Source organism: Trichosurus vulpecula, chromosome 4, assembly GCF_011100635.1.
Source record: "Trichosurus vulpecula isolate mTriVul1 chromosome 4, mTriVul1.pri, whole genome shotgun sequence".
Classification (NCBI taxonomy): Eukaryota; Metazoa; Chordata; class Mammalia; order Diprotodontia; family Phalangeridae; genus Trichosurus; species Trichosurus vulpecula.
This window is the reverse complement of record NC_050576.1, coordinates 307,847,870-307,864,487: the sequence shown is the minus strand read 5'-3', so window position 1 is coordinate 307,864,487 and position 16,618 is coordinate 307,847,870. Positions and strand designations below refer to the sequence as shown.

Here is a 16,618-nt window from a genome sequence, read left to right as displayed (position 1 = left end):
GGCTTTCTTGCTGTTCTTCACACTTAGCATCCCCCTTTCTGTCTCTGTGCTTTTGCACAGGCTGTGCCCCACGCTGTAACAGACTCCCTACTTACCTCTACCTCAGAATCCTAGGTGTCCTTCAAAGCTCACCTTATAGACCCCATCTCCTACATTAGGCCTTCTCTAATTCCCCAGTTGCTAGTGCCTCTCCCATGAAATTACTTTGTGTCTATTATGCTTACATATGTACATTCTGCCCCCCACAAAAGCTCTCTTAAGCCTTTTATTTTTGTCTTTGTATTACCAGTGCCTAACAAGTTGTTGGCACATAAGAGCTACTTAATAAATACCTACTGATTGAATTGGCTACTGATAAGTTCTTCTTTACACTGAATTGAAATATGCCTCCCTTAATTCCTACCCATATCATGTGATATTTTAGTGCCTAGTGCAATGTGGTAATCCAATAAATATTAAAAGACCAACACAAAGATAACCCTACTACTATCATTTCACAATTTAAACAAACCCTGGTTGGAATTTTTAAAAAGGCCCACGGCTATTAATAATCTGGCTCAGAGAAATGGCTACTTGACTCTTTATATAAGAGAGCTCTATTCCTAAAGATACAGCTGACCTGCAGAAGATGAAAAAACAAATGCTGCCACAGGGTGTGTGTCGTGCAGAAAAGACTCTCTCTCCATGTGACTCACTTTAAAATGTCACACTAAGATACCGCAGTATTCCTTTATTGCTAATATAAAGAAATCAGACCCCTGATTTAGTTCCATACAACAGTTTGGACATTAAAAAAGTAAATATATTCAGAATAACCAATTATGCCATTCAAAACTTTATTCTCACCATTAGATTTTATTATACACTAAAATGCAAGCTACATTTCTTACCAAAGACAATGTTTCTCATGTGCATAGCCTAATATTTAATTTTATGTGCTTACTTGTATATATGTTTAGAGATATGTTTTATGCACACATTTACAAATTTTTTTTTTTAAATCTAATTCCCGTATCTTTGTGCAGTCAAAACTACACAAATAGGAAGCATCCTAAGCCCATTCTCTCTTACTGCTCTGAAGGCACAAAGTTTTAGCTTCTGGGTGCAATGTATTGACATGCAGTGCCTTAAAGCTCCCTGGAAATCACACTTTAGCAAAAATATTCACTTGCAAAGTCTGAAAATGCATCAAATCCTATTCAAGGACTTCTGTACACATGATTTAGAGAATACTAGAAGGGATCTTAAAAAAAAACTGATCCAATGTTCTTATTTTATCAGCAAACATAGGCCTCACATTAAGGAAACATGGTATATAAAATAGGTCAATAGTAGTTCATTATTTACTTTCAGAAAATATTCACCAAAACTTTTCATTAAATAGCCAGCTCCCTTAGTAAAATTAGAATGCAACTTATGTACAAACCACCAAGAATCCCTATTGCATGAAATAAAGGATTCATGCATATGCAAGTAGGTACACAGAGAGTTCCAAAAATTTCAAATGGTACATAGACTTTTGGATCATTTTGTATGTTCTGGTCAACCATGTATAAAATTCACATCCCTTTTAATGGTTTCTATATATTAATTCTTTGTTCTTAACTTTATGATATACTGACCTACTATATAGATGCACAGTATAGAGCACTGGACCTAGAGTGAAAAAGACCTGAGTTCAAATCCACCTTCAAACATTTAACTAGCTACGAGATCCTGGGCAAGTCATTTAATCTCTATCTGTATCAGTAAAATGGGGATAATAATCACACCTACGTCTTGTGATTGCTGTGAGTATAAAGAGACAATTTTGACAAATACGCAGGTGTAGAAGGAAAAAAAGTTAGGTGAAGGAAGTGGCAGCAATATAAATCAGTACTGAGCTAAAGCTACGGGATACTGGATGAAGGTGGGAAGAAATAAACTATGCAGACGGTGTACTCACTGGCATGCAAGACGGAAAGGAGTGAGTTTTTACCCCCTCAGATGGTGTTTAGTAACCATGATCTTATTACACTTAGTTTATGATCATTGATATTATAGTCAATATAATTTAATGATGTTCAAATTCTGAGCTATCAAAACATCACCATTAGATTAGGAAAACATTTTCCCAAGTGTTAGTATTCTATTTCTAGTTCTGTTGCTAATCAGCGCTGTCAACAATGATAAAATACCTTAGTGTCAATTTCGACCGTACAATGATTAAAAAAATACTTGCTCTTTCTGCCCATAGGAAACCAAATGACAACTTAAGATGTGAAAGTACCTTGAAAAGGTAAAAGTTCTAAACAGATGTAAAGGATTGACTATGTCACCTCAAACAAATCATGATCTCTCTGAACCACTTTCCTCATCTGCAAAATGAAGGGATTGGGTAAAATGATGTATAAGATCACTTTCAGCTCAAAAATTCTGTATGATTCTCACTCTCTCTTCCCCAAACATGATGAAGTTACAAAACATCTTTTCAACACAGTTCTACCTAACAAAGAAAGCTACTTCTTTGTTCTAAACCCAGCCCAGAAAAACAATGCTTTCTTGCTTTTATTTCAAAAATTCCGCTAAACAAAAAACCCTATAAAATAAATGTTCCCAAGTCTTCATCCACAAATTGGCATTTTATTCAATCAAAATGTTGTTTAGGTTCTGTGTGTAGAAAATACTGGTATTCTAAGACAAAACTAGTTTCATTAAATATAGTCCTACATTAAAATGGAGCATTACATGTAAGTGAACATATGAAAAGCAAATGAATGGAAATTGGGTGTGCAGTAAGTTAAATACCACCAGAGAAAGTAATTTAATAGAATTCAACAGAAAAAGTCTGATTTTCAAGAATACTGTCCTATCTATCTAATCCTTGAAGGATAGTCACCATAAATGTTTTCTGAAGTTGATTTGTTTTTATTTCTGACATCAGGGCTATTACCACCATGGTACATTTTGGTTGCTTAGTTTTTTAGTCTTTTGCCTCTGTTCTGCTCCTGGTAAGCTTCTCAAGGGTAAGAAATGGCCATTTTGTGTACCCTAGTACAATACCAAATACTTTCTTTGAATTACACTTTATTAACTGAACAAGCAAGAGATGACAAATATGTATTTGAAATATTCACATTCGCATAGAAATATTCACCTTGTGTTCTATGTTGAAATGTGTTTTGCAAGGAAGCATTAGAATGACAATAAATTCCATAAAAAACTAGTGAAGAGATGTTATATTAAGCTAAGTTTAAAGTATAAGCAAATATAGAGAATGGTTGAATTGTGAACTAGGACTTATTTTTTCCCTCTTACATTTTTCCATTACCAAACAAAGAAAACACCTTTTCATCTCTCTTTTTGGTAGGGAAGACTAAATAGTGGTTGCTCTACTGCTACAAAGAACTACCACCAAAGAGACAGTTCTCTGTACCTGAAAACTCTGCACAACAGTTCTTTAGTGTTTTGTTTTGTTTTAAAACACAAAGGTAAAGACAGGTTATATCCTTAAATGGAAGTATTTCTAGTTGGGATTTCTCCCTCCTAGAAATTGGTGCCTATATATGTTAAATGGTCTCAATCACTGGTAGTTCCCTGCTCCCCAGTCCTTCTTAAGAATCATTTGGAGGAAAAAAAAAGGAGTAGAAAATAAAAAAGAGAAAACATTCTACACAGTATCCTATTTATGCACAAATACATCGCTACTTTTTAATTATTCACAGATTATCCACAGCCAACTTTCAATATACAGCTTAATTTTTACCAACCACTTTTACCTGTGCTATCATCCCCCTATTTTTAGGCAAGAAATGTATGGTAACAGTAATATTATATTATCCTAATTTATAACATAATTAAGAATGTAAATCTTCTAGGGAAAAGAAATCCTCCATAATGAATGAGTTAAATATAAGTTTTTTTTTCTTGGTTACCTCTTCTTTTCAATTATCCACACTATAACTCCTCTCCATTTGCACAGCTAATTAAGAGATGGTCCTAATTAGATTCTGGTCAAGTGGACTTAAAGCCTAGAAAAATACTAAGGTAGCGAATTTCTGTCATCCAGGTGCTAATTATTTGGGGATGATCCAGAACTCCTCATTATTTTTTTTTTACCTTTTGAGGAATTTCACTGTTCAACAGCATCTTTAGGAAGAAAAGGCAAAGATACTCTAGGTCAGTCATTTTGATATTAATCAGCAGCTCTGGAAAAAAGCGCTGATTAGTAAGAAATTCAACCTTCTAACTAAAATGAATTCAGATTAGGAATTTCAAAGAAGCCAGTGCTGACAAAGCCAACATAATCCAATAACTACCCTTCATGAGCCAATGAACACAGTCATAAACAGTCATCTTACAAAAAATCAAGACAAGGGATGGACAAATCCATTATCACTATCAAACAGGAGGAAAAAACCCTCGAAAGCTTAGTGACTTTTTCTATACGTAATACAGTCTTAACCACTGGCAAGAATAAGCAACAGTTAACTGATAAATCCATTAAGTTTTAGGAATAAAAATGCAAAGAATACTCTAACAATCCCAACTACTCACTGGCACAGATCTAACCAGGGCTAATCATCATACGGGTCTCTTTCCACAATAGAGAACTCAGTCATGAATATTAGTTGACTGTGCACGCCCGGCTCTCCTCCAGTCAGGAAGATGAGTCCATATCCTCCATTTCCCCATCTGAAAATGGGGGCAATAATGTTAACCTGTAGTTCCCTAACTCACAGGGTTGTTGAGGCTCAAATGAGATCATGTGCGTGAATTTTCTGCAAAATTTAAAGCACTTTATGTCAGTTATTATTCTTCTGCCAGCTGCCAATTTTCATTAAATTTTATTATTTAACTATGTATCGTCCCTAGTGAACAAAAAGTCAAAGAAATATAAAGACAGTTTTAAAAGAGAAAGCAGAAAATAATTATTTGAAAAACTATTTAAATCTTTAACATCCAGAGAAATGAAGATGAAGACAATTCTGAGGTTCCTTTCACAGCCATCAAATTGGCACAAGTATTTTAAAACTACAAAATTCAATGGTGGGGGGGGGGCAAATAGCATGCTATTATACTTCAGGCAGAACTATAAATTTGACAATGTGTGATACAAGTTGCAAAACTGATTATAACATCTGATTCAGTGATTACTCACTAGCAAGACTATATCTTGCTATTTCTTTGAAAAGAAATCTACAGAACAATTACCAATTCCTTTAATTTGTAAAAGGGAAAAACATAAAGTGACCCACTTAATAAATGATTAGGAAAACAGCTTAACAACTGTGTAACATAAATGTAACAGAATACCATAAAGCCATTTAAAATATGATGAATATGAAAGACATAAAAGATAAAAAATTGATACAAAGTGATGGAAAATAAAGAATGAAGACTTAGAAGAGCATAGATAGCAATAATTACAATAGAAAAAACCAGCAAAATTTTATAAGTACAAAGAAATCTAAAGGAGCAACAGAGCAAATAGCTGTTAAATTTACAATTTTGGGGGGGGGGAATAAATATTCTGGATAATATTGCTTTGGGGAGGATTTCACTCCATATTGTTTGATCATTTCTGTGTATCTGAAATTGTTATTATGTATTACATAACAAAAATTGCCTATAATTAATAAAGAAACAATATAACAAATATGCAATAGTGGGAGAGGGGAACAGGGAAATCCTCACATTTTATGACTAAGGTAGAACATATAAATATTAAACTTCCCTGCCACCATTTCACCTGAGTTATTGTACTTGTTGACTCTTCCTGACCTCTTAACAAACTAATTGACAATAAATGATTTATGCCCTTGAGTACCTCCCTCCATATACATACAAACACTTGATATGAATTTAGAACTTCCAATATCATGCAATAGTGGTAAAAGTGTCAAAAGTTGGTGAAAAACTAATTTATAATGAGAAAAAAATACTTCTGAATTTCTTCCTTAGTATAAACAGATCAGACATCAATTTTAAGTTTAGCACAAAGTATTGTCAATTATTTTTTAATTAAAGTTCATCAAGGAGAATGGTTTATCTCCTCCCCACTTAAAAAAAAAAGAGGTAGGATGAAATTTGAAACAACTTCTCCTGACCCCAAAAAACCTCAAACATCTCTTTTATGCTGGAATTTAAAACCCTCAGACCCAAAAGTGCATTACAAATAATGGAAGACATTTTCAGCTTTTTCTATAGAGCATATTTTTAAAACTACTCAGGCACTGATAACTATTATTCTTTAACACCCTTCTAAGAAGTATATGATATAATTTATTCAAACATATAATTCATATGCTATTTGAAAATCAATGAGGGAAGTACATCTATTAACACAAGAATTGGACTTTTCACATTAAAAAATAAAAAAACAAAGATAATATTAAAAAGTCTCATAGAAAAGCCAAAGAACTATAAAGTATGTGATGAATTTGGTTGAATAAATTTAGTTAAACAATCCATCTTTATTTACAAGCATTCTGACCAACTTTAAAAATCAGTGCTTTTACAGTCCCATTTAGAGGGGAAATTAAACTATTTCTTTATTCCCTATTTAATGTGGTGAAACTGTTAACTTTTACATTAACAAAAAGTATTTTTAAAATGTTATTCTCTATAAAAAGCAAGAGATTCACATTCCTACTAAACTTTCCTACTTAGGTCACTTAGGATTTACATTTTGATCTTAAGATATATGCTGCTACAAGCTTTGGATTCATCAAAACTGAATAATAATTTTAATGAATATTTTCCAATGATGCTAGTAATTTCAGAACAACTCACTTTGTGTTCACACTCATATAATAATCACACTACAAAGCCATCTGACTATTTGGAAAGGAGTCCAATGCATACCATTATGATTTCTTTTTAATACTAGTCCTGTGGTGGCTGGCTTACTGAGAAGCTGAGCATTCAACCCGATAGGGAGCCATAATGTGATGACTGTGATGAAGTCAAGTTGAGAAATCTATCTGCTGGTAAATTAATGCCTGTATTACATCCCTAGATTCTTAGGCATAACCCAAAAAATAGTCAATCTATAAGCATTTATTAAGTGTTTGCAATGTACCAGACACTACACAAAGGTAGCTAGATGGAACAGTGGATTGCATCAGGCCTGGAGTCAAGAAGATTCATCTTCATGAATTTGAGTCTGGCCTCAGACACTTATTAGCTCTGTGACCTTGGGCAAGTCACTTAATCCTGTTTGCCTCAGTTTCTTCATCTACAAAATGAGCTGGAGAAGGAAATGGTAAACCACTCCAGTATCTTTGACAAGAAAACCCCAAACAGGATCACAAAGAGTCAGACATGACTGAAAAAATGACTGAACAAGAACAAAAGGCACTATGTGACTAGGTGGAATAAAATCTGTTTGCAATGTAATAGAGGATAATAGAATATAACACTTGAAAATATAGAAAAGGCTATATTAATGTTGGCTTCACAGTGACTTTCTAAAACTTTCTTGCCCTTTTACAGATTAATTTTTGCATAGAAAACAATAGCCTGTCCATTTCCTTATTCTCCTACCTCCCTTTACCGAGACTTGAGAACAAAATGAAATCCAACTATGTGGCTGCAGTCATGGAAACTGGCATGAACATAAAGAAAAGGTTAGGTACTAAAAATAAAGAAAATACTCAGTCTCCTACCTTTCAATGGCAAACTGGAACATTTAAATGATTACAGCTAAACAATTCAAAAGGGCTCAGGTTTTGGGAGATCATACACTCCAGAAGCAAGCTAGGAAATCTGACTAAGAAACTTTAGCCAAATTTAAGAAAAATTTTATTTGAGCTTCAAAACAAATCAACATTCTATCTAAACTGCCCCTAGTAATATGGATATTACAGCATTTCCAAAAGGTTCTTTTCTGATATTCATCCAAAAATTTTATGTGACAAAACCTGGTAATCATCCTTTGTCTTATAAAATACATACAAAGGTCAAAATAATATAAATTTTCATTTTTTTACTGCACCTATACCTCCATTTCTAAAAATATATGTTTTTAGTACTTACTGCCAATTTAGTCTTTCAAAAGAAATACAATATTCTCTCCAGTAGCCTAGAAGGGTGGTAAGAATTGAATTGCTTTTCAGTTAGTCAATCCTTCCAATATAAGAAAAGCAAATATGCTACAAAAATTATATGACTGCTGATACAAATGCTGTCCTCCCCAAACTATTCCACTCATTTTACAGATTAATAAAATAGATTAAGAACAGAGAGTCTTTGCTAAAAATAACCAGAGCCCATACTTGACAGGGGGAACAGAGAAGTGTGGTCAATTCCTTTGAAGAAGGAATAAGATAATTTCACAAGGGCAGACTTATAGACAATGAGTGTGATAGCACTGCCAGGGTCCCAAAGTTGTATAACTGAGTTCAAGAAAAAATATAGGTCATTAAAGATAACATGAATATAGTGACAGTCATAGAACTAAATGAAAATAGGTAAGAGGTGTACTAAAAAAGAAAAAGCTGATTTATGTGCATGTAATGGAAACCATGACATTATGTGAATTCTCCAAAATCAAGTGTAAAGAGAAGAGAGTTATGCCTACAGGAAAGGTTCATTTTGAAAGGGCAAAGAGTCATCAAAGGAAGTGATAAGAGAATCAAAATTCTAAGTGCCACAAGAAATACGGTACCAAAGGGTATCCCAAAAAGTGATTATCAACTCAACAGAGGAGAAGGACAGGGAAGAAATAAGAGACCCTTGACTAAAATAAAATCATTGATCCTTTGTTAAGGCAAATAAACTTGCATTATGCAGAATGTTGGTGGAAAGGTATTATTTTAAAAGTAGTTCTAATGATCTATCACTATCCCTTCTAGTTTGGAATCCGATCTCCTTGCAAGTAAGAACTGACTCATTTGCTGCCTGTGCATCTCCAATTCCTACCAAGAGCCTGGTTTAGAGTAGGAACTAAATAAACACGGGTAGATTGATTGATAACTAAATGCCTTTTATATTGTTTTTGTCACATAAAGAATTCATTTTTTACCAGTATCTAACAGAAGCTTCCTAAAGCAGATACTAGATTTAAGAAGTAATATCTAATATTAGATATTACATACTCTGCATAATCCTTTTTAAATAGCAAACGGATTTTTAAAAAAAAGGGAGGGGGATGATGGAGGGGAGGACAGATGGGGGTGGAGGTAATCAAAAACAAACACTTACGAAAGTGGACAGGGTCAAGGGAGAAAATTCCATAAAGGGGGATGGGTTGGGAAGGAGCAAAATATAGTTAATCTTTCACAACATGAGTACTGTGGAAGGGTTTATACATAATGATACACATGTGGCCTATGCTGAATTGCTTGACTTCTTAGGGAGGGTGGGTGGGAAGGGAAGAGGGGAGAGAATCTGGAACTCAAAGTTTAAAAAAACAGATGTTCAAAAACAAAAAAAAAAGTTTTTGCATGCAACTAGAAAATAAGATACACAGGAAATGGAGCGTAAAAAATTTATCTTGCCCTACAAGAAAGGAAGGGAAAAGGGGATGGGAGGGGAGTGGGGTGACAGAAGGAAGGCCTGACTGGGGAAAAGGGCAACCAGAATATATGCCATCTTGGAGTGGGGAGGAGGGTAGAAATGGGGAGAAAATTTGTAATTCAAACTCTTGTGAAAATCAATGCTGTAAACTAAATATATTAAATAAATTTAAAAAAAAAAGATCAGAAATTGAAAAAAATGAGTTCTGTATGAAAAAATGGAATGATGACCTACAAGTCAGAAAGAAAAACCTAGACAGCATATATTTTGGATTATGTTAAATGGTTACAATTTGTTAACAATGTAGCTCAAATATCATTTTGCAGACAAGGAAATCAAGGCACAGAAATCACATGACTTGCCCAAGGTTACAGAGTGATTAAGTGGTAGTGGAGGCCAGTGTTCTTTCCACCCCAAGAGAGCCTCACTAGAGCTAATACTTAGGTTTTGAGTGAGAAACTAAGTGGCTTCTCACAGCACCCACAGATTTTCCATGATCTTTTGGGGTTGAGAAATCACTATTATCTCAGACTTCGAGGTCTGGACCAAAGTTCTAGGAAGCTTGCTGAGGCTTTAAAATTTTCATTTAGGAAGTAATTTCCCTTCTCTGAACTTCAATCATATTGAGTATCACTATTTCAGCATTCATTGTTCTTTATTTCATGTATAAATTATGTCTTCTTGGGTTATTAAGCTTGATGAAGCTTGTACTTCTTTGTATGTCCATAGCACTTAGCACAGGATTGGGCACACAGATGATGCTACACAAATCCTTGTTAATTTAACTGAAAATGCAACTACCTCAATCTCTAGAGACTATGGATGGAGCATACAGAAGCCACTGCTGCCATGTTCTCAGGAGTCATGATATGTCAAAAGTATCAAGAAGTGAAATTTAAGCTAATTTGGGGGTCCTAACCTCAGCTCCCAGTGAGGCACAAATAGCTTTTCTTGCAGCTTGGTAAAATCATCAGAGTGGTGAATTCTAATGTCTCATCTTTTATACCATGCAGCATAATGTGGAAACCAAGAACCAAAATCCCAGCTCAATTATTCATACTATTTCATAAAGAAACCAAACAATAACTTCCTTTTTGATTTGTCTCTAATAAATAACAAGTTCTTATTAAAAACTCTTCAAAAATAAAATAGACCAAACTTCTTCATAGAAAAAGTATATTTACATCTTCATTCAGAGGCAGAGTTAAAAAGCAAACACAATGTAACATATCAGTTGAAAAAAACCTATGTTCACCCAAGGGGGCCAAATCTAATAAATTAAGTGAACACTGTGCATCAAAAATAAGGCAAGAATCCTAGATATCCAACGAATGATTTCCCCTCCCTACAGAAGTACAGAACTAATCTATCTAGCAGAAAACAAGACAAATGAATTTCTGGAACCCTTAATTACAGAAATGATAAAACGTGAACTTCATACTTGATCAGACACCTAGAATAACTGCAGGAAAAGCAACTTCTAAAGTAGAGAAGAAGTAGAGGAGGTATCATTTTTAAAGGAAATATTCTGTTCTCAAATTCAGAATGCAATGTATATAGACACAGTGGACATTAGGTGAGTATACTCAATACACTGATAGCAAACTGATTTATTTAGAACTTTTTCCATTCCATGTCATCAGGAGGATTAACATCAACTTTCCTTTTACCTACATCAGACCAGTTGGTACTCAGAACTGTGCCTCCAGACTCCATCTGAAATAAGGTATAAAGTTACACTGTGTTAGAGCCAAGGATCAAAATAATCTTATTTGTCTGTCTAAAAAATGCCATTATTTAAAATCACTGAATATATACATTCCTGAACAAGAGCAATAATAAAGTTCTAAATATATAATGGCAATATTCTATTAACTTAAGAAGCGCTGAAAAGGTAATATTTTTAGTAGACTTGAAAGCTTGGAAGTAATCAAGGTGAACTGAACTGTCAACTTGACTGTGCTTGTACGTAATAATTCGTTATGAGGAATAATAGGATTCAAATAAATTCCAACGCAAATTTTCATACAAAGGAAATGTTATCAATTTAGATGATGAAACTGGTTCCCAAATAATATTACTGAAGGTATTAAAAACTAAGCAGACAACAATTTTCTATAATGTTTAGGCACAATTATTTCTTGAAGACTTTTCCAAATCTAAATAAACTACATTTAAGGTATCTAACTGATTTTCTTATGAAACTCTTCACAGGGAAGCTGGTTTGTACCTGCATCCTCGTAAGAGGATTTGTTTCAGGCTTTGTAAAAAGAAAAGTCTATGCAAAAGGTCTCAGGTGACAGAACACTCTAACCTTAAAAAAGGATATACTTAGCAGTCTTTCAAATTTTCTGATTATTTGATAAATTCTTTTTAAAAAAATGCATATGATCTTACAAATGACTTGTTCATGGCACGCTTCACTTCATCAGAACCATCTGAATAGATCTGTTGAAATAATTTGTTTAAAGCTGCATCTCCTTCTAACTTTTCATTCTTTTCTTCTTCCTTGATCTCACCAACTAATTTGTCCCAATTCCTTGTATAATGAGAGGATGATGGATACGTGTGCTTTGAATCTGTGAAATTAATAAGAAGAGATTAACCACAGATTTTGATCACATCAAGAATATTTAAATGTTGTGGAATAAAAATGTTAACAAATTATCTAAGCAGCTGAATTTCATATTTTTAATAGTATTTTGTTTTTTCTCTGTTAAAGTAAACCTATCTGAAAATCTAAAAATTCTCAACCAATTAACAAAATCAGAATCCTGGGAATTTTATCCCACAGTAAAAAGCACTTAGTAAACTTGTAGCATTTTGTTTAAAAATCATTTTAAAATAGATGTTACATTAAGGAATTTATCAGGACTTTTATGAACATTAAGTGTTGATGCCTTCATCTGAGGTTCTCAAATAACTCTGAGAACCAAGAAGAAAGGAATCATAAATAATTATCCATGCCATTTAAAAGCAGAAGTTAACAGCCCATCCTCTCTTCCACCAAGCAACAAAGTCTACTTTAAATGTGAGATACACATTTTTCCTAAGTTCTAATAAATAGTAAATGTTGCCTCATGGTCTCTGGTGTTAAATGCTCATTGAGGCAGCTATTTGAGGTTTTAAGCCAATAAAAAATAAGTAATTTTGGAGGCTCAAAATGAGTTATAGGTATAATATCAATAGTGCACAAACTTACCCTAACATGAGCCCTTGTTTTCCCATTTCCTGCCCCTCACTTTAAATATGGGAACCATTGCTTGTTGCTGGATTCTTTGTGCTCTTCTTCTCACCCCCACGCATACTTTTATTTACATTAAGTATATTCTTTTCAAACTTCTGCTCACTCCTTCACCAGCATCTAATCCCCATTCCTTGTCCAATTTTCATCAGTGGGCTTAGCAAATTACAAATATGAGAGGAAAAAGACTAGGAAATGCTAACCTAATTAATACTAACATCAGTGTGTGAGGTATCTGAGAGCAAGGGTTACAATCTCCATTTTACTGATAAAGAAATTGGCCCAGCTGACTGAGACAGGTTAAGTGATTTGCACTTATCTATAGCTTCCAGCCTGCAGTACACAAGAATCTGACAAGCATACTAATTTAGCACAAAAGAAAACAAAGCAGGAGACAAAGTATCCTACATATACATTATTCTGATTAGGTAATTTTTTAAAATAAATTTTAATATCATAGTTTTGTCTCTGAAAAAAAATTTTTTTAAAGTGGCCTTAAACATCTATTACAACAGATGAATTAGCAAAGCTTTATTTGCAGGAAAAATAGTAAGCCTAACTTTACCTCCAATTTCATTCTTTGGAATGTGAACAGTAAAGATTATTTTAAAGTACTCATTTAAAATAATGTACTAGACTATGCACCATTGTGTGGAAACCATGACTGACCTTAATGAAACCAGATAAAGAGATAAAAATTTGACCACAAGAAAATCTCTGGAAATCACCGAATTTCAGATTACATTTTATTTATATTGAAATAAAATCAATGAATTTCAGATTACATTTTATCTGTGTTAAAATAAAATACAATTTTATTTATATTAAATATTTAAGAAAATCAACCTCACAAAAATTATATTACTGAAGGTATATTATTGAAGGTGTAAAACCATAAAAGCGAGCCCCAAGAGCAAGGAAACAACACCAAGAAAGATCAGGTCATGAGGACGATTCTGGCTAGTAGTGGTTTCTGAAAAAGCTGATTATATAGGCTGTATATGGCATTTTTCACTGTGAGAGTTCAGCAAAATACTCTCCAAAATAATTTCAAGCTGTACCTGTAAAATATGATCCTTCCAATATACATGAAAGCTATCATATAATCTGCAAGTAAAAAGTCCAATTTTCTTTTGTCTGGGCCATCCAAATTAAGTGATAGTAGTACCAGTTCAAACTATTCTCATGCCATGTAAAACCTTATTATTTTAATTACTAACTTTAGTTTGAGAAATCAAGGATTAACGTTTACAAAATAACTTACAAATTGCAGAATTTTATTTCCTCACGTACAGAAATATGGGTTATTGCATGAGCTCTGATTTCATCATAATCATATAATAATCTCTCCCCTCCTTTGAAATGACCAAGCATTTCATGCTAGTTATTATACCTGCATATTATACCTTAAAGGGTAGCTAGGTGGCACAGTGGATAGAGTGCCAGTCCTGGAGTCAGGAAGACTCTTCTTCCTGAGTTTAAATCTGGCCTCAGACAATTAATAGCTGTGTGACCCTAAGCATGCCATTTAACTCTGTTTGCCTCAGTTTCCTCAGCAGTAAAATGGGCTGGAGAAGGAAATGGCAAACCACTCCAGTATCTTTGCCAAGAAAACCCTAAATGGGGACACGAAGTTAGACACAACTGAAATGACCAAACAACATTATACCTTGAACAACTATTTTGATCTCCCTTACTAGAACTGTGCTCTATATTGTTTGCATCTCTTCATCCTCCTGACACTTACTGCAGTTCTCTGCAAAGTAGGTAACTTAAAATCTATTTGTTGAATTAAAAGCTTCTTAAAATATGATTTATTTCCCTGAAACTGAACCCTTGTATGGTGGGAATTAGCACTGTAGTAAAATGTACCAATTATCCTGAAATTCCAGGAAATTTGGATTTGACTACCTCAACAAAGACAGAGGGATAAAAAAGAGAGGTGGAAAACAAACAACCCAGAAAAGGTAAGGTGAGCAATTAATTCACACAAGCCAAAGGGAAACATCTAACACAAAAAGAATCGCCAAGGAGACAATTTAAGACAAATACAAACTTGAACTTCTCTCTGTCATTCACTCAGCATTCATTCTAAATTACTTCTGAATTTTTATAGCTTATAAAGTTAGGACCTTTACAAGAATTACAATTTTGTATTCATTTCCAGAACAACCTTATTATCCTCAATGTATTTCATCTTGAGGACATAAATAATGAAAGTGGAAAGAATGCTCATTACTGTTTAATGTCAATGGTACAATGTTTGAATTTCAAGCTCATCAAGGTCACAAAACAAACCTGGTGTGAATTGTTTGGGTTTGGATACATCTCTTTGTCCCTCCAGCTTCTCCCATCTTACGGCCTCTGACTTTTTCATTTTTATTTCAATCTAGAGAAAATACAAAAACAAAACAAAAAAAAAATTCCAAGTACAAATCACAGACAGCAGTCCACAAAGACTTAAGAGTTTCCTTAAATGTCATCAAATTTTTATGAGATAAATTACATGGTTTTGGCAACTTTTCCTTAAATAAAATATTAAGAAATACTGATATGCTATTCATCTTTTTGTTTCCAGACTAAAAACTCATCTTTGAAAAATGTAGAATTCAGAACAATATGTACCAGGTTACCAATAATTACCAATAAAATGGGTCTCAGAATCAATATTCATTTTTTTGTATGCATTTACTCTCACGCTTACTCCCTAATCGTCACAGCACAATTTTAGAAACTTTCTTCCAGTGTATAAAAGTCACGATCACTTTTTGATGCCTATAATAAGAATTTCACTTGATTTATGCATGCATTTAGTAAATATCTGTCAAATGCCTATCATTGGCAAGGCATTAAGCTAAGAACTGCAAGGGATACAAAAAATATGTAAGACACGATCCTTGCCCTTTATGACCCTATAATCTAGGTATACTGTATACATATACTTACAAGCTAAGTACATGATAATGTCAAATGAGTGACACAGACAGTAAGTGGCTATTAGAAGAGTAATGCAGCTGGGTTTGGGGTGATGCTGTTTCAATGAGCAAATGGTATTTCAACTGGGTCTTAAAGATGGCCAGGAACTCTAATAGATAAAGATGGAAAGAAAGGGCATTCCAAGAGGAGAGAATGGCATGAATAATATGTCAAAGTGGAAAAGGGCAAGACATATTTGAGGTTAAGCAATCAGGCCAGTTTGAATGGAGTGGAGTGAAGCAAAGCAAAAAAACAAAAATGGAAGAAATTTTTAAATTATTTGGTATTGACTTAGCTGTAAAGATATTTTCCTCCCAATTCAAATACAAATTCTTTGAGGGTAGAGACTGTTTTATTTTTTGCTTTTGTATTCCTACCACAAAACACACAATTTTTTAAATTGTTAAATTAACTGTTGAATTGAACTGAACAGAGTGAAAATTTAGAAAGGATGATATAGGTCAGATCATGGAGCATCTTACATGCTAAGGGCTTCAGGCTGATCCTACAATAAGGCAGTTACAAATTGTTTCCTTTTGCTCTCCATCTGGGCTCCATCTAATCCTTCATTTTCTTCACTGTCTAGCCTTGTATCTCTCATGTAATTCCTCATCACTATTACATACTGTCAGTTCAAATCATGAAAGCTATGTAAATTAGGTAAAAGGAAACAAGCATTACCATGTGCCAGGTACTGTGCTAAGTGCCGTTAAGTCTATAATAGTAAACTAAACAGTACAGTTGCATAAATTTATTACAAAAGTAAAGGTAGCAATATATACTAATCTGTACGTGAGGCTTAAGTGGAAACAGTTAACTGAATATAATACATAGTACAGAAGCATTCAGTGTTTCATATTCTGCCTCCAAAGAATGCTGAATAATCTATGAGTTTAT

The 16,618-nt window shown here is 33.7% G+C and overlaps 1 protein-coding gene across 1 annotated transcript in view; it reads right to left on the bottom strand.

Annotated features, from left to right (window-relative positions):
- Positions 1 to 10,660: 10,660 nt before the first annotated feature.
- Positions 10,661 to 16,618, bottom strand: part of LOC118847811 (protein SGT1 homolog) — a 70,740-nt gene continuing 64,782 nt past the window's right edge. Inside the window, exons 11-13 of the mRNA XM_036756440.1 lie at positions 15,044 to 15,134; positions 11,899 to 12,080; positions 10,661 to 11,217 (exon numbers count right to left, since the gene is read on the bottom strand). Coding sequence (XP_036612335.1) covers positions 11,116 to 11,217; positions 11,899 to 12,080; positions 15,044 to 15,134 — 375 coding nt within the window. The 3' untranslated portion in view covers positions 10,661 to 11,115. The remainder of the gene's footprint in view (positions 11,218 to 11,898; positions 12,081 to 15,043; positions 15,135 to 16,618) is intronic.